This window comes from Schistocerca americana, chromosome 8 (genome assembly GCF_021461395.2).
Source record: "Schistocerca americana isolate TAMUIC-IGC-003095 chromosome 8, iqSchAmer2.1, whole genome shotgun sequence".
Taxonomy (NCBI): domain Eukaryota; kingdom Metazoa; phylum Arthropoda; class Insecta; order Orthoptera; family Acrididae; genus Schistocerca; species Schistocerca americana.
This window is the reverse complement of record NC_060126.1, coordinates 278118849-278141275: the sequence shown is the minus strand read 5'-3', so window position 1 is coordinate 278141275 and position 22427 is coordinate 278118849. Positions and strand designations below refer to the sequence as shown.

The window sequence follows — 22427 nt, the reverse complement described above, 5'->3', positions numbered from 1 at the left end:
GCCTGTGTCTATGTGCCTGTGGTTCTGTCAGTGTGATCACGTGATGTATCTGACCCCAGGAATGTGTCAATAAAGTTTCCCCTTCCTGGGACAATGAATTCACGGTGTTCTTATTTCAATTTCCAGGAGTGTATTTAAAAATATTAGAAGTGCTGAGCCAAATGCAAGTTAGATTGGCTAGTGAGCTTTTAGGAACACCCCTACTCCTTGCTATTGTGCTGAGGATTGTGTGTCAAGACTTGACGTGAGATGCTGAGATAAACCTGTAAGGCTTCTTGGGAGACAGTTATTTTTAGAATTGATTAATTAGTTCAGAACAGATTAGGTTGTAAAGGAATGCAATCTAAATATTAAGTTTAACATCCTGATTATAAAGAATTTTATATAGGCATGTAAATTTTATCATTGTATACACTGACGACGTATGGCAATGGGACTCTCTTGACTGTTCAATTGTTTTCACTAACCGTACCATCAGAAGTCACATTCCTGACAAATTTGTAATATGTAGTGCACAACTGTGTGTGTGATGAAGGCACTGGAAATGAGTGTGGAAGGAGGTGGGAGGAGGGGAGATGAGGAATAATTGAAGAAAAATATTAGTTTGTTATCTGCTGCAATTCCTTTTTGTGTCCTACAAGCACTACAACATATGCACCTAGTTGAGTGTTCCAAAATACACTGGATTCCTTTCTTTTTTACAATAGTATATAGATAAGCTGTAATCTGTGAAGTGACATGTCCAGTCATAGAATACCTCATACTTACCACTCCAGTGGGACAAAGCTGCACTGATCCACCTCTGAACTCATCACTGTCCTTTTAAACCTCCTTCATACCCCACCAGATGAACCCCCTATCCAGTCTTGTGTGTGAACCATTGTATGTTTTGACTAGTCAGGAACAAATTAAAAGTATTTGACTCAGTACCACACTTATGCTTACTATGAAAAGTATGATCAAATAGGATATTTTTATATTTCTGACTGGAGTGAGGGTTTCTTGGTAGGGAGGATGCAACATGTTATATTGAATATAGTGTCACCGGCAGATGTAAAAGTGACTTCTGGTATGCCCTATGGAAGTGTGTTTGTATCCTCGCTGTTCGTATTTTATATTAATGTTCCTTCAGATGATATTAATAGTAATGTCAAGCTTTTAACATATGATGCTGTAATATGTAATGAAATACTGTTCAAAAAAGCTGCACTAATATTCAGTCAGGTCTTGATAAGATGTAAAAGGGTTGCAAGGATTGGCAATTTGATAGGACTGTTCAGAAATGTAAAACTGGGCATTTAACAAAGAAAAAAATTGTAATACCAGATGACTGCAATAACCGAGTGTAACAATTTGTAGGCATATGATCAGAGACTCGGTCATAGGTAAAGCAGGTGGCCGAATTTGGTTCATTTTTTTTTCTTAGTTCTCCATTCCAGTTTTTCTATTTTTGAACTCTGGACGTCACAAGTTAAAAGTGCTTCATCTGTTTTGTGTTTTTTATTAATTTTCTAGTTGTTAGAATATTAATTAATCAAAAATAAAAAATATAATGCAACAAACATTTATTTATCTTCATATTTCCTCCTTCAGTGCTTTATTAATTGCTTCGCACATTCCTGGAATAATTTTGGTTAATGTGCTCTGTGGTATTAGAGTGCTGTATAGTAAGGTAGAGTAGCTGTCCTGTAGAAAGAAATCAGTGTTATGGTGAACCTGTCTTCTGCACATGCAGCATTACTCAAGCGAGTATTCTGCTTAGCAACTGAGGAGCCACTTTACTGGGCAAATACTGAAATACATTCTCTTCCACCTGTAAATAATTTAAATAAGAGTTGATGTCCTCTACTTGCAGCTCTTGCAAGAAATTTTGCTGAATGCTTGTATTGTTTCGATGTAAAACCCATGGCTTCACCCAAGTATATTTCCTTTTTTATGACCGCTTCTCTTACAGATGCACACACAATGCAATTGTGATACAAGCAACTGCAGGATATAATAAACTGCTGTTGTCCGCTATCCTGAACTTTGACAAAAAATATGATGACAGTGTAATATCACTTTTTAGTGCCACATCAAAATCTTTGTCAAAGAAATTTGACGAATATTTGATCATACTACTTTGTCATAGAAATATAATAGTGTAATACCCACCTTAGGATTGCTCCTCAAACAATCCTGTGGCCAATATCCTTCCCTGTCTTTGTCCAATCTGAGCTTTTGCTCTGTCTGTCATAAAATTTACTGCTTTGCAATGTTAAACAAAAAGTTTCTTTTCTTCTGTAGTGTACTATATCTTATTCCAAAACTGCAATCTGTCTTATATAGACCTGCATAAGGTAAACCTTAATCACAGAAACAGGTGTGTGAGACAGTGGTCTCTTTATATAGTGACACAAGTGCATACTGAACGGAGTCTAAGTCTACATCATTATTTACATCCAGTAAGCTACAGCATGGCATCTGACAGTGTTTGCTTCATTGCTGTGTTACATGGATTGTGTATCTCTGGTTGTTTCTCAAGTAATGTATAGGTTGTGGCTACTAAACAAAAGGAAAAAAGGTACAGAAAAACTAGAAGTGATTAATGGTCTATTAATTTATCAAGAATGAGTAGGAGGTGTAAGTCCCGTGTTTTCCAACGGTAACATGATTATCATTTTAGTGTTAGGAAAATAAGATGCCTGTCACAAATATTATCAGGAATGTTAATGTACAAGCATATACAAGGGAAAAAGTCCCAGAATTTCAAATTGCAGCAGAAAGAGCTTGAAACTATTAAGCACAACCAAACTAGGTTTTATTAAAAGTATCTGGGCACCTCTATGTAACATGGAATTGACCGCTATGTGTCAAGACAGGCAGACCAAGAAGTAGAAAAAGTAGGTGGGGAGTACAGAAGCAGTAACAGCAAAAAGGGTCAGTCAGAAGGTCTCGGTGACTTCAGACATGGATCAGTCATTGGATGGTACTTGAGGAACAAATTAGTCATGAACATTGAAACCCTTCTAATGCTGGCCAAGTTGATTGTTGGTGGTGTGATGGTGAACTGGAAATACAAACTAACAGTGAATTAACAGCTAAGCAACAGTTGAAGTTGTGTAAAGTGCAATGCCATTGGACAGTAGCTGACTGGATGAATCACAATATACCCTGGACACTCCAGTGAAATGGTGTGGGTTTGGCGATTGTCTGAAGAACATTATCTGCCATCATCTGTAGTGCCATCGTTGAAATACAGATGAAGTGGTGTTATAATAAGGGGATGTTTTCGATGGTTAGGATGTGGTCCCCTTATTGCACTTCAGAAAATGCTAAATTTGAAAGTACGTGATACCCTTATTGCACTTAAGGAAATATTGTACGTGGAAGTATATGAACACATTTTAGAGCATTATATACTACGTACAGCAAAGGAACAATTCAGAGATAGTGATTGCATCAGGATGACTATACACCCTGTGATAAAGCAGCTGCTGAATGCACTGGTATGTGAACAGATAATATTTCTGAAATGGACTGGCCTGTCAAGTGTTCCAATGTGAATCCAATGGAACACCATTGGTGTGACTTAGAACCATGAGTTCATTCCAGACTCCAGTGTCCGACACAAAAAGATAAAGGGAAATGGAAATAAGTATGTATTGAAAAATCATTTTGAAAAAAAATCTCTTAATTATTATATTTGGTGTAATCATGACTACAATGTGAATTAAAATATTTGCCTGCTGGAATGGTAAATAACAGTCTGTGAAAAAGAACAAGAGAATGTTACTAACAATTACTGATACTGGAAGAACTTGAACTGTGTCAATAAAACATTAAATAGCTGGTGGTGTCTTCCCCTTAATAGACAATAGGAGAGAAGCAGATTGAAAGTAAACAAGAGTTATTCATGGTTGTGAAGGACCAGGTGAATTCGATTTGGGAGTAGGTGTTTAGGTTATGGAGGAAAGGGTGAAAGTTGTCCTTGTCATGATTACAGATCATGAAAATGTCACTAATGAATCCGAACAAAAGAAGGGGCTTCATGTGTTGACTGGGTAGTTAAGGTTCCTCCAGACGGCCCTTAAATAAGTTGGCATAGGATGCCGCCATGTGAGTGTCTGTGGTAGTACCACAGATTTCTTTATAGATTTGTCCTTCAAAAGTGAAATAATTGTGGACCAGGATGTGGTAGGCTAGGAGGATTAGGAAAGAAGTGGTGGGAATGACAGGCAATATCCTATCCAGCTCATACAGAAACAAATCTCCCTTGCCATCTGTTCCTCTGACGCCAGTAAACCTGTCAATCAGCCACCATCTGGCACTCCTCTGATCACACCTAGTATCATTCTGGCCTTGAATAGTTCAACCACATCCTCGCCAAGGGCATTATATACATCTCGTCCTGCCCCGAGATAAAGATATTCTACCTTATATCCTACATAAGTCACCCAAAGTAGTGTTTCACTACCCATCCAACCTACAGAATATCCTTGCCCATACCTGTTCCAGTCGTACTCCTGACCCTGCACCCCACTGAGTTATTCGCTTGTGGTTAACACAAGTGTAAGACCTGTTGCGTACCACTTCTACCGCAGGCGAGTCACAGGCATTTCCTACCCAATAAGAGGCAGGACCACCTATGAAAGCAGCTGTGTAGCAGCTGCGCTGCATTTACTGTGCAGCATACTATGTGGCCATGACAAATAACCAACTGTTTATTCACTTAAGGTCACTGTCAAACTATGCAAACCACGAACTTGACCATCCAGTTGCCTAACATGGTGCTACCACAACACAAATGACTTAAACAGCTGCTTCACTTCACAGGCCATTTGGATACTCCCTTCCAACAGAAGTTTCTCTGAACTACATAGATGGCAATTGTCTCTCCAGCATATCCTGTGTTCTTGCAATCTCCTGGCCTAAACCCCCACTAACCTATCACCATTGCCTCATCTAAAATTTTCTCTTCTCTCTTCTGTCCACTCAACTTCTTCCCCATCCAGATTATGCACTGCCTTCTCCCACAAATCTTCCTTTCCAGTGTGGACATTCCCTCTCCCCCCTCTCTCTGCTCTTTTTGCTCCACCTCTGCAATCCATTTGTCTTGCTGTGTGGCTGGAGAGTCATCTGCCCAAAGACCTGCCTCTTTCCCACTATCTCTCCCCACTTCCATCTGCTTTGACAACTTCTTTAATAGCTGAGTATCAGTAGTCAGTTTCACCATGAAGTATACATTTGGGTGTGTGTATGGTTGTGTGTGTGGTTTTTGTGCTCCACACATCTGTGCCCTTTAGATGTGTGGTTACCCTTCCCCTATTTTATGTATTGCTCCAATCAGGAATTTGTGTTATTGTTATCAATTTAAGTTATTTACATAATAAAATAATTGATTAGGGGGTATGCTGCATGTGATGATCATTATCTTTATAATGTTCTGGATATTAATAGAGGCTGTCGTTATATCTTTCTAAGCTTACGGAGTATAGATTTGGTAAAACAAGAAAAAAAGAAAGAAAAAACTGATAAATTCTGTATTTTGTTGTAAGCGAACATAATTAGGTATTTCCAAATGCCTATAAATTTTAGCTGAATTGTGGAGTACTGTTAAATGTTGAATGATTGACAGTCATATTGCACTCTCATATTCATTTGCATATGTCACGCCGGGTATTTTTTCATATTAATTAAGTTTCCATGTACCACTGTATCGGCTTTTGAGCAAAGATCTGTATGGTCTTTTTAACATTGGAAATATTTACACACATCACTCATTAGTCTTTCTTTTGTCACAATTTGTGGGTGGTATAGTCTTTTTGGAACTAAAATAGAATTGTACAAGTCACTAGGTTGCTAGTCCTTTGCTCTCATGCATTTGTTTTACATGGGTATTATCACCCATGACTGACTGACTTGATCGCCACACACTCATGTCCCCATAATGTTCACCTGAAAATGACATTTTGAAACTTTGAAACCAGTAGTGGAATAAATTAATAAAATCTTTGGCAACTGAATTGGATTTGTATTCTATAAACATCTAAAGTAGTTGACTCACATTTCAAGGTATTCATCTGCAAAATTCTCTGCAAATGACTAATACTTTACCTCATATTTACATAGAAAGTTTAACTTAAAGCTGTTGAGTAGTCTTCCAAGTCACTTGGTAAATTGCAAATGAAAAAAAAAAAAAAAAAAAAAAAAAAAAAAAAAAAAAAAAACATATGTTGAGTATAAAAATAAGTGTTTTTGGGAAGTCAATCTGGATTCTTGTTGACCCATTCTGAAGATGCATCTTGGTAATGCAATGCAATGCAATGCACTTCACACACTGCCCATATTTCAAGTCAATCGTATGAAATTATCTGAATCTGTCATATAAATAGAAACAACCAGTGTTATAAAACTTATAATCTTTTTGATTACTTCAGCCAACCACTAGCGTGATTATTTGCATGAAGTGTATCATGTGAGAAGTTTACCATTCCCAGTTCTGTAGTGTGGATGCTTTAATCTTACCTTTCCTGCTTATTTTGTTCCAAATAAATATAAAACACACCGCTTTGTTTGTATTTATTACAAAAAATTTACAGTTTCTTATGCAGCCACAATAGGCTAAACTATGGTACAATATTTTACAAACTTCACAGCACATACACTTTCTAGAACTTGTGTTTGTTGCAAATTTATTTTCATTGTTCTTTGGACAAGTTTTTGTAGTATTCTTTGGCTTCTATACATATCTCTCTCTCTCTCTCTCTCTCTCTCTCTCTCTCTCTCTCTCTCTATACACACACACACACACACACACACACACACACACACACACACACACACACACACAAAAAACAGTCCATTCACACTCACATATAGATTGTTAGTAAGATGACATGTCATCCTCTTCAGTCAGCTGTGCAGAGAGATACTGCTGTTCTGTATGAATGTGTGTGTGATTCATGGTACTTCCAGTGTTGTTAAGTGAACTTTCCTTCCTGTTCGACAGTTCATGAGCAATTTCTTCTAACTTGTTAACATATTGCTTTATTTTTACATCTTTTATTGTTTCTGGAATGGTAGAAATGTTCAGTCTCTGAGCATGAAATTCTAAATTCTTATAATTTATATAATCATCATTGTAACTGCTGTTCTCATTTGGTTCCTCTTTTGAAGTATCAGGTAATTCTGCACTTGTACCATTTTCTACAGTGTGTTCATCAGTTTTGAGGTGGTGATTCTTTTCCAAAAGTACTTTCCAGAAGTCCTGTATTGATTTATTTACTTGTGTGTCTGTACCATAGGTTTCCATTATTTTTTTCAAAAATTCTGATACATACACTTCAGTGTTGTGTTCCTGATCTACAGCGACTGGGCCACTGTTTGTAAAATTCATTTCTAAATTGTATGGTTCATTGCTTGTGACGTTAGCCTCAGATTGTATGAAGTTGCGTGCATTTGTATAGTTCACTGTGTTTGTGCTTACTGTAATTGCATGTTCTGTTTCATCACTTAGTTTAACATGTTCGCTATTTCCAGAAGTCCTCACACCTCCAGAATTATCATGGGATGCATTTTGGTGTTTTTCTTCTGCAAGCATTGTTGTATTTACGCTTTTGGGTTTGTTAGTGTAATTCATTGATCTCCTCATTACATTACTGCTATTTTCTTTTTCAATTGTCTCATCATCTTCTGGTTTTCGTAAGAATGCAATAACTTGGATTTCTTGCTCAGTGGGTGTCCTGGCCAGTAGGGTTGTGTTGCTGTCATGCTGATCATGAATGGCATCTGGAATGTGGAAGGAAGAACCGAACCCATTGCCCCTCTCCCCTGGTGACTTCTCATGTACAATAGTTAGTGATGGCTTTTGTACTTCTTTACTTTCTCCAGTATCTGTATCGTGAATGATTGCGAGTATGTTTTTCCATTGGCTTTGTGATGAATTATTGTGCTGCTCTTGTATCTGTGATACAAAGTTTCCGCTTGTGCCTAACTCAGAGTTTTCTCTGTTCCCTTCAGTTTTAAATAATCCTTCTGACTCCGAAGATGAATTCTCAGCAATATCGTTTAAGTTACTGTAATTCAATGGGTGACTTTTGCTGCTACTAGTTAGTGATGCACTTTTCCCATTAGAAGCACTTGAAATATTCTCATTTGTCTTGTCCCATACTTCATCACGTTGGCCTGGAATATCATTACTTTTACCATCATTATCATGGTGTTCATTGCTTCGTGTGAATGCATTCTCAGAAGTGTAGCTTTTGTCAAACGGTTGTATTATTTGAGAGACATCATTTGAATCGTCATTAGCTTTACACATTACTATTCCTTTCCCTTCAAATGCCAAGGCAATCTTGTCTGTGAATTCAGGTATGTCTATTGAAGGACAGGTGGTAACAGCACCTCTATCTTTTAAGCTTGTGATTAACAATGTGTTGTGTTTCTCTATTTCTGCAGCAATTCTTGTAATAATTTTCTGATTTCCAAGACATGCTTCTGCGTTCATTATTTCTCTGGAAGTCTCACTTCTATCTGGAACCATTTCTCCAAGCTGATCTTGCAAGTCCTGAAATAAAACATACAAATTACATTTGTGTTATAATCAGGTAAATTTGCCATTTAGAATTTTTGTGTATATTATGTTTTGTTTGAAACACCTACAGATTAACAATAAATTTACAGTTCTCACTTAGAAATGCAATTGCCTTCAATGCCCTTTTGGGGTGCCACTGGCCTAATCTACAAAAGGAAAAAAAGTCACAGCCTAACAGTACAACCTATGTTTTATTACATATTATACTTTATACAGCACACGTAGTATGCTTATAGAACTGTTACAAAAGCATTCTGAGTTTTATTTATAAGTTTCACACCTTATTGTGCATAAAAGTGGGTGAAAATGATTAAAAGTAGTATGTGGAGCTTTCTGTCTGATTATTAAAAACATCTGCTACACTATTTTCTTAACCGAACAGTTTGCACCCATGGTGTAGCCTACTTCAAATTATATTTATTTATAGTAAGCCTTAGTTGTAACTGCCTAAGTAATGGAAGTATGATTGTAGAGCATGTCTATTATAGGTACCTAATAGGGTTTGTTAATGGTCTGTTTAACATCATCACTAATTCCAGAAGTGTCTTTCATGTGCATAGTTGCCATTTTGAAACTGAGTAGTGCAATGTTTTAACGTAACACAAACTGTATGTTCAGGAATTTTGAAAAGCCCTGCTTGATGTGACTGTACATATGAAATTGATTGAGAAATGTGGCCATGTGTAGGAGAGGAGGAGGAGGAGGAGGAGGAGGACGAGGAAGAGAAAGAGAAGAATCAGCTTCAAGAAGGGACCACATAGATGCTAAAGATTGATAACGAGTGACTTTAATTGCAATAGTTGGCACAAATTGGTTGAAAGAACTAGCTAATACATTTCAGAGTACTGAGAATGAAGTATTTAGCCCTTTAGTTTGTGACTTAGCTTGATCATGATAGTATAAATGAAGTAAGCAAGCTAATAATTCCATGTCAGGCGTACATCGAGCACCACCACAATCAGAACACAAACTACGACAACTCTCTCTACCTTAACCTTTCTTCTTCAGTCTCTTAATGAGATTGGGACACTCTTTGCAAGACATACCTCAAGAGTGATTTTCTGTTGTTTGATGGTACAGATTATTTTTAAAAGTCTCTCCCTAACTCTAAAATCTAAAGAGAAACAGTCTCTTGGTATCTGTTCTCTCTTGCCACTAAAGAATTATTCTGAGTGTCACTATGAGAAATTTGAGATGTACTCTGCTTTCTTTTGCCAGTATTCCTTGTGTTTTGATGGTGAAGTGGAGATCACAACACATGCCTAGAGAACATTTTGGATGTTGAGAAAAATTGGATGATTGACATTAGACTGTCAGTTCACACAGAAAGGTAGCTGTTATGCAGTAATTGCTGAATGAGTGGGGACAAGATGGACTCTGAACCACAGTGTGGCAAAAACGGTTATGTATGGGTCCTTTCAGGAGGACTACACAACAAGGAGTACGTAGGACTCTTATACTTGCTCTAACGAATAGATGGATGACAACAACTGAAGTCCAGGCAGAAGTAATAGGCCTGCCTGGGAACAGATCAGTGGAATCTGAATTGAGATTTCAAGTTGTCATGCAGCATTTACCACAGATGCCAAATCAGATGACCGAGATTTGCATGCTCTAAGGCCAGTGTCAACTGGGTTGTTAAGTGGTATCCTATGGTGTTCCCTACTGTTCAGTATGAGTCTCACTTCTTCTTTTCTGGTCGCCAGATTGATGGCAATTTGCTTGTCGATCTGGTGAAAGGTCACACAAAGCAGTGATTCTCGAGACCCATGTCTCTCCATCTCCTGGAATCATGGTGGGGGAGTTAGCGGATATGAGAATATGCCTGATGTGATGATTATTGTTGAAGGGAAGCTGAATGTTCACCAGAGTGGGACAATAATGGCAAACAATGTTTCCATATCCTTCATGGATAGAGTACAAACTGACATATTCCAACAGAAAATGCAAGAACCCACACCACCATTCACAGCACAAATGCCTCAAGGGAAGTATGGATCCTTGGCTGGTGTGTGATTGGTCCCCAGGTTTGTCACCGGTAGAGCATGTCTGAGACGGTATACACTCCTGGAAATTGAAATAAGAACACCATGAATTCATTGTCCCAGGAAGGGGAAACTTTATTGACACATTCCTGGGGTCAGATACATCACATGATCACACTGACAGAACCACAGGCACATAGACACAGGCAACAGAGCATGCACAATGTCGGCACTAGTACAGTGTATATCCACCTTTCGCAGCAATGCAGGCTGCTATTCTCCCATGGAGACGATCGTAGAGATGCTGGATGTAGTCCTGTGGAACGGCTTGCCGTGCCATTTCCACCTGGCGCCTCAGTTGGACCAGCGTTCGTGCTGGACGTGCAGACCGCGTGAGACGACGCTTCATCCAGTCCCAAACATGCTCAATGGGGGACAGATCCGGAGATCTTGCTGGCCAGAGTAGTTGACTTACACCTTCTAGAGCACGTTGGGTGGCACGGGATACATGCGGACGTGCATTGTCCTGTTGGAACAGCAAGTTCCCTTGCCGGTCTAGGAATGGTAGAACGATGGGTTCGATGACGGTTTGGATGTACCGTGCACTATTCAGTGTCCCCTCGACGATCACCAGTGGTGTACGGCCAGTGTAGGAGATCGCTCCCCACACCATGATGCCGGGTGTTGGCCCTGTGTGCCTCGGTCGTATGCAGTCCTGATTGTGGCGCTCACCTGCACGGCGCCAAACACGCATACGACCATCATTGGCACCTAGGCAGAAGCGACTCTCATCGCTGAAGACGACACGTCTCCATTCGTCCCTCCATTCACGTCTGTCGCGACACCACTGGAGGCGGGCTGCACGATGTTGGGGCGTGAGCGGAAGACGGCCTAACGGTGTGCGGGACCGCAGCCCAGCTTCATGGAGACGGTTGCGAATGGTCCTCGCCGATACCCCAGGAGCAACAGTGTCCCTAATTTGCTGGGAAGTGGCGGTGCGGTCCCCTACGGCACTGCGTAGGATCCTACGGTCTTGGCGTGCATCCGTGCGTCGCTGCGGTCCGGTCCCAGGTCGACGGGCACGTGCACCTTCCGCCGACCACTGGCGACAACATCGATGTACTGTGGAGACCTCACGCCCCACGTGTTGAGCAATTCGGAGGTACGTCCACCCGGCCTCCCGCATGCCCACTATACGCCCTCGCTCAAAGTCCGTCAACTGCACATACGGTTCACGTCCACGCTGTCGCGGCATGCTACCAGTGTTAAAGACTGCGATGGAGCTCCGTATGCCACGGCAAACTGGCTGACACTGACGGCGGCGGTGCACAAATGCTGCGCAGCTAGCGCCATTCGACGGCCAACACCGCGGTTCCTGGTGTGTCCGCTGTGCCGTGCGTGTGATCATTGCTTGTACAGCCCTCTCGCAGTGTCCGGAGCAAGTATGGTGGGTCTGACACACCGGTGTCAATGTGTTCTTTTTTCCATCTCCAGGAGTGTAGTAATATGTATATGTTCATACCGCCTACCACTCTTCATGAAATCATGCAGCAAGTGTTCGAGGTATGTCAGGACATTCAGAGGCTGATTACTTCCATGCCACAATGAATACAATAATGTAATTGGTGGACATACTTCATGCTGTTGCTGGCAATGGGCATCAGTTCAGAATTGAATAAAAATTGTAATTATGTGATTGACAACTCTACAAATTTGATAGATCTTGGACCTCCACTTCCATAATTGTATATGCCATAGTACTAAATTTATTGACTTTTTGTGATCTTTTGATGGGAGGAAGTAGTGTAAAACACGTAGGTTACTGAGATAGGAGGAAGTTCTGTCTTTGTCACATAGTTTTGGTGCTACATGTTTGCTGTATATTTCCTTCCAAATGTCAGTAAAGTCAGTATCACATTTGTGTGAAAGTGCATTATTGACATATTCATTTTAAGCATTGCGACCAACTACTACAAATCCCTCATCAGTTTGCAAAAGGAGCATTTGGTGTCATTGCTAAAATTGTCCTTGCTTCTTTCTGTATTCTAACCACTGTCTCCAAGGGATCATAGCTAGTAGGGAGTGCCTAAACTATTAATTACTAGTAACAAGTTACAACACTCCAGCTTCAACCAGATGACAGGTTCCAGAAATCGATCAATAATTTAATAGGTACCACATAGGCTGTGAAGTACGCAGGAACCAGTGAACTAGGTGCATTATTATAGCAATGTTTTCTGTTGTTAAAGTCTTCTGTCTGAAGACTGGTTTACTGCAGCTGTCCATGCTACTCTGTTCTGTGCTAGTCTCATCATATCTGCGTAACTACCACAACCTATATCCATTTGAACCTGCTTACAGTATTCGTCTCATAGTACCGAGTGAGGTAGGCATAATGGTTAACACACTGGACTCACATTCGGGAGGATGACAGTTCGAATCCCTGTCTGAACGTTCAGATTTAGGTTTCCTGTGATTTCTCTAAATTGCTCCAGTAAAATATTGAAATGGTTCCTCTGAAAAGACCACTGCTGATTCCTTCTCCATCCTTTCATTATATATATTCTCACAAAATCAAAGTGAAGATTCGTTGATGCATCAGACTGTGTACTATTAACAAGTCCCTTTCTTTAGTCAAATTGAGCCACAGATTTCTTGTATCCCCAATTCGATTCGGTATCTCTTCACTACCACCTAATCTTAACCATTCGTCTGTAGTACCATAGTTTTATTCTTTTCTGAACTGTTTATTTTCCACTTTTCACTTCCATACGAGGTTAGACTCCAGACTGAAGGAAAGACTTTCCGACACTTAAATTTATATTCAGTGACAACAACTTTCTTTTTCTGACACACACTTTACTTGATGTTGCTTGTCTACATTTCACACTGAAGCACCAAGAATACTGCTATAGGCATGCGTATTCAAACAGAGATGTGTAAACAGGCAGAATACGGCGCTGCGCTCGGCAACGTCTGTATAATACAACAGGTGTCTGGCGCCGTTGTTAGATCGGTTACTGCTGCTACATTAGAAAAGGTTATCAAGATTTAAGTGACTTTGAACATGGTGTTATAGTTAGAGCACGAGCGATGGGACACAGCATCTCCGAGGTAGCGATGAAGTGAGGATTTTCCGACACGACCATTTCACGAGTGTACCGTGAATATCAGGAATCCGGTAAAACATCAAGTCCCCGACACCGCTGCGGTCGGAAAAAGATCCTGCAGAAACTTGACCGACAGAGAACCGTTCAACGTGACAGAAATGCAATCCTTCCGCAAATTGCTGCAGATTTCAGTGCTGGGCTATCAACAAGTGTCAGCTTGCAAATCGTTCAACGAAACATTATCGATATGGGCTTTCGGAGCCGAAGGCCCACTCGTGTACGCTTGATGACTGCACGGCACAGACCATCACGCCTCGTCTGGGCCCGTCAACACCGACATTGGAATGTTGATGACTGAAAACATGTTGCCTGGTCGGACGAGTCTCGTTTCAAATTTTATCGAGGGTACGGAGACAGCCTTACGAATCCATGGACGCTGCATGTCAGCAGGGGACTGTTCAAGCTGGCGGAGGCTCTGCAATGGTGTGGGGCGTGTGTAGTTGCAGTGACATGAGACCCCTGATTCGTCAAGATACGATTTTGACAGGTGACACGTACGTAAGCATGCTGTCTGATCGCCTGCATCCATTCATGTCCATTGTGCATTCCGACAGACTTGGGCAATTCCAGCAGGACAATGTGACACCCCACACTTCTAGAATTGCTGCAGAGTGGCTCCAGGAATACTCCTCTGAGTGTAAACACTTCCGCTCCCCACCAGACTCCCCAAACATAAAGCGTAATTGAGCATATCTGTGATGCATTGCAACGTCCTGTTCTCGACCCCCTCGTACTCTTACGGATTTATGGATATCCCTGCAGGATTCATGGTGTCAGTTCCCTCCAGCACTACTTCTACATGTACATCTACATTTATACTCCGCAAGCCACCCAACGGTGTGTGGCGGAGGGCACTTTTCGTGCCACTGTCATTACCTCCCTTTCCTGTTCCAGTCGCGTATGGTTTGCGGGAAGAACGACTGCCGGAAAGCCTCCGTGCGCGCTCGAATCTCTCTAATTTTACATTCGTGATCTCCTTGGGAGGTATAAGTAGGGGGAAGCAATGTATTAGATACCTCATCCAGAAACGCGCCCTCTCGACACCTGGACAGCAAGCTACACCGCGATGCAGAGCGCCTTTCTTGCAGAGTTTGCTAAACATCTCCGTAACGCTATCACGCATACCAAATAACTCTGTGACGAAACGCGCCGCTCTTCTTTGGATCTTCTCTCTGTCCTCCGTCAACCCGACCTGGTACGGATCCCACACTGATGAGCAGTACTCAAGAATAGGTCGAACGAGTGTTTTGTAAGCCACCTCCTTTGTTGATGGACTACATTTTCTAAGGTCTCTCCCAGTGAATTTCAACCTGGTAACCGCCTTACCAAGAATTGATTTTATATGATCATTCCACTTCAAATCGTTCCGCACGCATACTCCCAGATATTTCACAGAAGTAACTGCTACCAGTGTTTGTTCCGCTATCATATAATTAGTGGAGTCCATGTCGTGTTGCGGCACTTCTGCGTGCTCGCAGGAGCTCTACACGACGTTAGGCAGGTGTACCAGTTTCTTTGGCTCCTCACCACTTCGACGATGGCCAGTTGTTTCGCTGTCCAAATAACAAAACTCGTCTGCTTTTAGTGCTACGTTTCGTACCCTTGTTCCGGCCCCTGGAACCGCGCGTGCCTCATACGCAACGCCGTTCAGCACAGCTCTCAGCAGTTCGTAGAATATAGCGCGACGAGGAACTGATCCGCGTTTATGTCGACGGTGTGTGAGACTTCTTACATCCACCCGCAGCGAGAAACTGTGAGCTACGTAAAACTACCTGGAGCGCGCCGAGGATGTTGGCGAGCCGGGTGTCGACGGCGGCGTGGCCGTGGCGCAGCGTGGCGGCGTGGTCCTTGCCGGCGGCGGAGAGCGCCTCCGTCACCTCCTGGATGGCGCGCTCGATCTGGCGGCCCTGGTTGCGCGCCTCCTCGGCCGCCTTCATCACCGTGTTCGTGTTGTGCGCCACGGTGCGCACCAGGTGGCTGTGGTGCGACTTGAGCATCTCGTGCACCTGCTGCACCTCCTGCATCGTCGAGGCGCTCCTGCAATCAGACACACAAACCAACCTCACTAGGTGTCGTGAAGACTAGACTAACCGCACAGAGGTGTTCAAGCAGTCATTCTTGCTGTGCTGCATACGCGGATGACACGGGAAGCAGCTCTTCTCACTGTACATTAATGATATTTCTTCAGTGATTTACTCCTGCAACTACCATCTATATCAGGGGTCTCCAAACTACGGCCCGCGGGCCGAAACCGGCCCGTGAGGGCCGGCAAACCGGCCCGCGTTAGCTGGCCGGACATCCCTGGTAACCGGCCCTCCAAATATTGGAGGTGGTGCCTATACTGCCAGCAATTGAGTTTCGAGGCCTATCGTGACCAATACACCGCGACATTGTCGAAGCTCTATCTTTACAAAGCGGAAGGTCATAGTTAAAGTTGTGGCTATCCACAATAAACAGACAGACCATTCTCCGTGCGATAGTGAAAAAAAAGGTTAACAGACTAGTTTGACGAAAACATTTTAAGTAAAAAAATTCTTTGCATTTTATTCTACTCACGAGTCTGGTGCAAGTCTTTCAAATGGACGCCACTTCGGCGACTAGCCTTAGTAATCAATCATTACGGAAGATGCTTCTCAAGCAAGGTTTCACTTTCTTTACGTATTTCGATTTTCAGATGTTCCTTGTCTCTTCGAAGTCAAACTTTGAATTGTCCCACACCTACAAGTACAGCGCATAAAACACTAAAAAACTCGTGAGACACTCGCAACATAGACACAATCACGCAACAGAACTATCAAATATATGCTCTGGCTCTGCTACTCGCTACAAGGCTACAGAACTAAACTTATTGTTGCGCTGCTTGAAATAACAATGCGTTGACATACTCTACCTCTGTTACGTCTTGTAGTAATAGTGTTGCTAACAATGATTTTGAGATTTAGCTAAATTTGCAGGACGCTTCCGTGAAGAATGTGCAGTGACATACTTTTTTGTCGGTGAAATTCGCCAGAATAAAATGTGCCAGAAATTCGGTCAAAATTATGTAATTAAATAAAAATCGTAGTTCGTTTCAGTGCTAGCTATTCCCACAACCTTAGATTTTTGCGATTTCATCTTTCCTTTTTAGCCTTACATTACGGTGATCATGGAGTGCTAGGGTTCTTTAATCCCACTAGGTAGATCTTGGCCCTTATGACTTTGTGGAGGAATCAATGTGACTCGCAGACTAAAACGTTTGGAGACCCCTGATCTATATGCCGACGACATCCAACTGTACATAAGTGCAAGCCCCAAGAACATTGCTGACGCAGTAGCGAGTATGAACGCAGATCTTTACTCTGTTTCTCAATGGGCACAAAACTTAGATCTGAAACTAAACCCCAAGAAATCCCATCTCTTTCCTATATCTCATCCAAAGTTAATCAGGCAGTACTTTCGCGAAACAGTCCCTCAAATACTCCTCAATGGTACTAAACTAACATACAAGAAAAACAAAAAAAAACAGTAAAAGACCTTGGAATAATCTTGGATGAGCACCTAAACTGGGAAGAACAAACAGCCACAGCTTGTTGGAAATCGCTCTCCTCCCTACATGCAATCCAAAAATTTAGAAAAATATTTTCAACCCATGTTAAACAAAAATTAGTCCTAAATACTAGTCTTGCCTAATCATTACTACTGCGATGTAGTTCAACACGGCACAAATAGTGAAAATTCGAGATGCCTCGAGCTAGTGATGAATACCTGCGTTAGATACATGTTGAGTATACGGTTGTATGATCATATCAGTCCTTCATACTCCCAGCTAGGTTGGATACGCCCACATAAGGTACGCGATCTCCACACGATGTGCTTACTTCATCGATTTCTTAGTCACTGGCGCCCCAAATACTTATCTTCTCACATTAAACACCTATCATCATTCCACAACTGTAATACCAGGTCGGATACGTCTAGCATCTTGGCTGTACCTTTACATAACACAAAATCTTTCTCCATGTCATTCTCTATCTCAGCCATACGACTATGGAACGCGCTCCCCTGTGATCTGCGTCTTATCCAGAACCACTCAACATTCAAGAGGGAACTCAAAACTTACATATTAGGGACGGTATAGCCACCATTGTTGTGCCCCTCTCATCTCTATCTTTCTTATCTTTCTCCTCTCCATCATAGCTTCGAATTTTACCAGTCTATTTCTCTTCCTCCAACCTAGCTATCTCTTCTACATCTCTTTCACACCATTCTGTCGTCTTATGTCTCTGCTCGATGTGAATAACTCACAAGCTGCAAGAACATAACGAGAAAATTCCCAACTAGCAATAGGACTGACATTCATAAAAGAAAAATATGTTTACTTTCATATACATAGTCATTACTATTATTATTATTTTTATTATTATTCTTGATTGTTATAATTATTTTTTTGGTTGTCATAATTATCCTTGTATTACTGTTATAATCTCTATTTTTTTCTTTAGCATTAATACTGTATAACGTGGTATGTCCATAATGTTCTGTACAAACTGAAATTCGTTCAATCTGAGTATGCCTGGTTAGGTGTAAGAGAGGGCCTGAAGGCCCTAAGCTTTGTCAGGTAAAATAAATGCATAAATAAATAAATAATACGTGGTACAATGGGAAGTACCCTCTGTCGTGCACTTCAGAGTGGCTTTGCAGTTTGGGCGTAGATTTCGAGTCATCAGTTACTGTGAAAGTTCTACAGAGGAGAGATGAAAACTTGTATTAACGGTTGTAATGGAACAAGGTTCTTCAGTAGCTTTCGTGGTCAGCGCAAAGCATACTCAGACCGTAACAGATAAGTGTAGCTATTAAAAATTTTCTTATCTGTGCTTCGTAATTTGTTCGCTTATCCGGTGTCTGTTCGATGAGCGAAGCAGGAGTTGCCGACGAAGGCAGTCTTAACCCACCCACCCACCCATTCATCCATTCACCTAGTCAGCCGTGAGAGTAGCTGGTTGCCTTTGCTATCCAGTCGATGGCCACAGGGAATAAGCGCGCGTCGACTCACAACCGCGACGATTTTGAAAGAAAAGAGATGTCGCGTAATTTTGAATTGTATAGAGACAGTGTCTGTCGTGCTGTTGCTCCAGACGGATGTGATGTGATGTATGCCACGAATAATCATTACTTACGTTACACGGTTCATGTTGTATGAGGAGAAAGAAATAAAATTATCAAGAAATGTCTGCAGTCTCTGCAAAGAGGTTTACTTGCTTTTAAAGAAAAAAAGTATGATGTCGTCGGAAATATTTGAATCTGTTAGGAGCTAGCAAAAGTTTTATCCCAACTGCGAAAAATTTATAGAAGAGTGAATTCGTTTGCCATACAGTTGACAACGAGCTACATCTTTGATATTTGTCGCACTTCATTTGAAGTAAAATTAGCGTTTATTACTGCAATCTGTGAAAACAGGTCGTAGCGGAATACTTATTTTATATTTTTATTTGGAAATGACATTGTAAGTGGTAGTGGGACAGGTTATTTGTGTGTGATAATATTGACATTTTCTGTGAACACGAGTAACGTGACATCCAAAGGCAGCGTATCCTGCCGATTCAGCTTGAAGAGAATCTCTGGTGGAGCGATCTCATGAAAATATTTCTGAAAATGGAATATTAATTAACTCGAATGGACTTCGACAACATGTACAGCGAATGAAACTCAGAGAAGAAACCCAGGGTCAACTGAAGAACGGGATACGACCCGTCGGCTTTGACCAATGACGTCATACTTTACTCCTAGATATTAATGTCTTTATTTTCGAGTCGTAGATAATAAATCGATTTTCTGCTGTAAATAAACTCCATCCTTGTAAATTGAAATAAATGAATGTTTTTAAAAGCCAGCGCTAGACATTGCGTGAGATTTTTTGGTTTGCATTGATTTAAATAATTGGTTCTCTCCAATTCATTCAGTACTTAATTTCATTCTTAGTGAGTTTTAGATAATTCGGAAGAATAGTTTTTCACTTAAAAGAATTTTTATTTTTTGATTTTCGTTTGTAGGTATGGGTTTATCTGTTCCCATTGATATGGAAGGCTTTGGGCGCGGACATAATGGCAACCGTTAGATTTTTCCTAATGTGTGGTCGTCTTGCTGATTACGTTCGATGTCTTGAGTACGGCGAACATATGCGGCTGATAAGTGTGTGTGCCCGTCGTACTTACGATTTATTCATGTGAAGGTGTAGCAAGGATCGACTAAGACGCTCAATTAGACGAGGAGCATGGTTTGAGAAATGGAAGCTGATCTTCAGGGATATAATAAAAATTACATAGTATTGGTGTTTGAGGTATCCTGTGTGGTTGTGTGCGCATGAATGTCGTGTGAGTGAGCGTACCGTTTTAGACTGGTATTCGTTTTGTAGGGAAGCTTGTGGGGAATATGTAAAGTATATGGGGTCTTGGTGGGGTGGGGGTGGGGGGTGTTATAGTCGAAATCGATGAGTCTCAATTTGGCAAAACCAAGAACAACAACGGGAACTTACGGTGGGATTGGGGGGGGGGGGGCTGTAATTTCAGGTCCAGAATGTGATGTATGTTTGTTGGTATTTAGAAATAAAACTCAATGAAAAGCTAACGTTTTAAAATGACAGAACATCAATATCTAACTCACTACAGGAATTCTCTCAAATATTTTCTAATATGTCCATTGTTTTTATTTCCGTGCTGGGTGAAGCAAAAGTCATAAAATATAAACCATTATTATGGGAAAAGTGTTTATTATTGCTATAAACCGATTTTATTTTTTATAAAAGCGCAATAAAACATTCCACACAGAGTCAGGAAACTAATACTGCCTGCCAAACCGATAGTTCGTTTTCTGCTCTTGTGGAAGTGGTGAACTAAGACTGGCAGTGCAACAAAAACAGGCATTCACTAAATAACCGTAATTCTATCGTTTATGAAAAGAACCGTCAATACTTTTCAAATGTCCACGTGAAATAACGATAAGGATCGCATTAATATTAGGCATTTCGAAAAAATTAGGTTAACTGTACTGGAACATGACGTATAATAGCCATACGTCAAGCCATTTCATTGTTAAAATCTGTGCTCGATTTCAGACATAAATGAGAAAAATTATCACTCCATTTCGCATAGCGCCTATAGATTCGGCTTGCTACAACGAGTTAGCGTGTTGCCCCGAATCATGTGAAATAGATGTTTGTTTCGAAGGTTAACACGGCAGAGATTGGTGAGTGCGCGGTCTGTATTCTTATGGTCTGTGGTTTCTTCTCTCCTGCATTGCTTTGTTTATGAACACTCGTCTTTGCTGTTAAATCTAAGAGTTCAGTGTTACCGAAAGACGGCTGTAATACGGCGCACGTAGCTGCTGCTCGGCGTATAGAGCACATATCACTACAGAAGAGGTTGTACCATTACGCGTTGGAGGTGTTTTGCTTTCTTTACTAATTTTTCTCTTTATGCCTCTGAAGCTAGGGAAGAGACTAATGCGTGTGTTGAGGACGAAGCAGTTAAAAGGTGACTAGCCGCTTTGCTTTTTCCATTACTCCCTCCAGTTTCACTTTCTTCCTTTTAGAGTTTTTATTCTTTTTACAAATAAAATAAAAGTAATACTGGAACTAAAGTGACATAACAGTAATCGACAGTAAGATCAAATTGGTGTTCACACTGAGGGCAATACTGTTTTGAGATTCGTGCTTGTTTTACTTTTCGCAGTCTTTTTCATTCAATTTTGAGGAAACTATTCCCTTAAAAAAGAAAAAAAAACTTGGTTTTCCCGCAGCTTGCACTTACCGTTATTGCACATCATTTTTGTGATACATCGCAAGTAAGGAAACCACCGTGCGTTTTTTGAAAAGCTTGCAGTAGACAGTGTAGTCACTGGTTAGTTTACGTGTGGTGGGTTTTAGGTTTTATATTGGTTTGCACAAAATATCGAAATTGTGGAAGGAGAGAAATACCTCTTTCCGTTCTCGAGAAAATGCTTGGGATATGTTGGAGCTATTCTGCGACGCGGTTGGCAGCTATGCGCTGCACGTGATCCTATTGACGCCTGCTATGCAGATTGTGAAACTTGACTCGTGTTTCTGTTTCTCTTATGTTACCGACACATGCCGAAGCTAGAAGTGAAAAAAAACTTACTGAAAAGAAAAACACAGTGGGAGCCATCAACTGATAATGCTCACTGGATGCTTTCTGGTCTACGCTCCCTAATTTCAAGAAACTTTGTGATAGGCATAAGTTATATCTGAAAGCTAAAGTCATGTTACTTCTGAATTAGCAGCTGGACGTAGACAAGGAGGACACATTGGATTTTTCTTATCATCATGGGCTTCTTCCACTTTTTCAAATACATTCTCTACCCCTACGCAGAGTACACCACCTATGCTACATCATTCATGGTGACTGATCTCACTTCATATCCAGAAAAGTTTCTTCTGAATACTTCTCAAGCTGAATCATGGAATAATTTAGGCAATTGAACAGTTGTATAAGTACTATTCGAGGTTTATTAATTTATAAGCATTATTTAAATATGCATCACTTTGAGTAAAATACCGAAATAGGTGGCCTTATAAAAAAATAAACTTTTCATGGTGGCATTTTTTACGCCATTCACATACTTTCACCAGCTTCGTTTTTTGTAATGAATAGCTCCAGAGCAGGAGAAATGACGAGTCAAATATTTATACCCTGATTTATGAGA

At 41.0% G+C, this 22427-nt stretch overlaps 2 protein-coding genes across 2 annotated transcripts in view; one reads left to right on the top strand and one right to left on the bottom strand.

Annotated features, from left to right (window-relative positions):
- Window positions 1-22427, top strand: part of LOC124544748 (Golgi-associated PDZ and coiled-coil motif-containing protein-like) — a 136801-nt gene that overhangs the window by 29522 nt on the left and 84852 nt on the right. The window lies entirely within an intron of this gene.
- LOC124544747 overlaps window positions 6547-22427 on the bottom strand; it is a 233705-nt gene continuing 217824 nt past the window's right edge. The window contains exons 8-9 of the mRNA XM_047123408.1: window positions 15503-15767; window positions 6547-8548 (exon numbers count right to left, since the gene is read on the bottom strand). Coding sequence (XP_046979364.1) covers window positions 6866-8548; window positions 15503-15767 — 1948 coding nt within the window. The 3' untranslated portion in view covers window positions 6547-6865. The remainder of the gene's footprint in view (window positions 8549-15502; window positions 15768-22427) is intronic.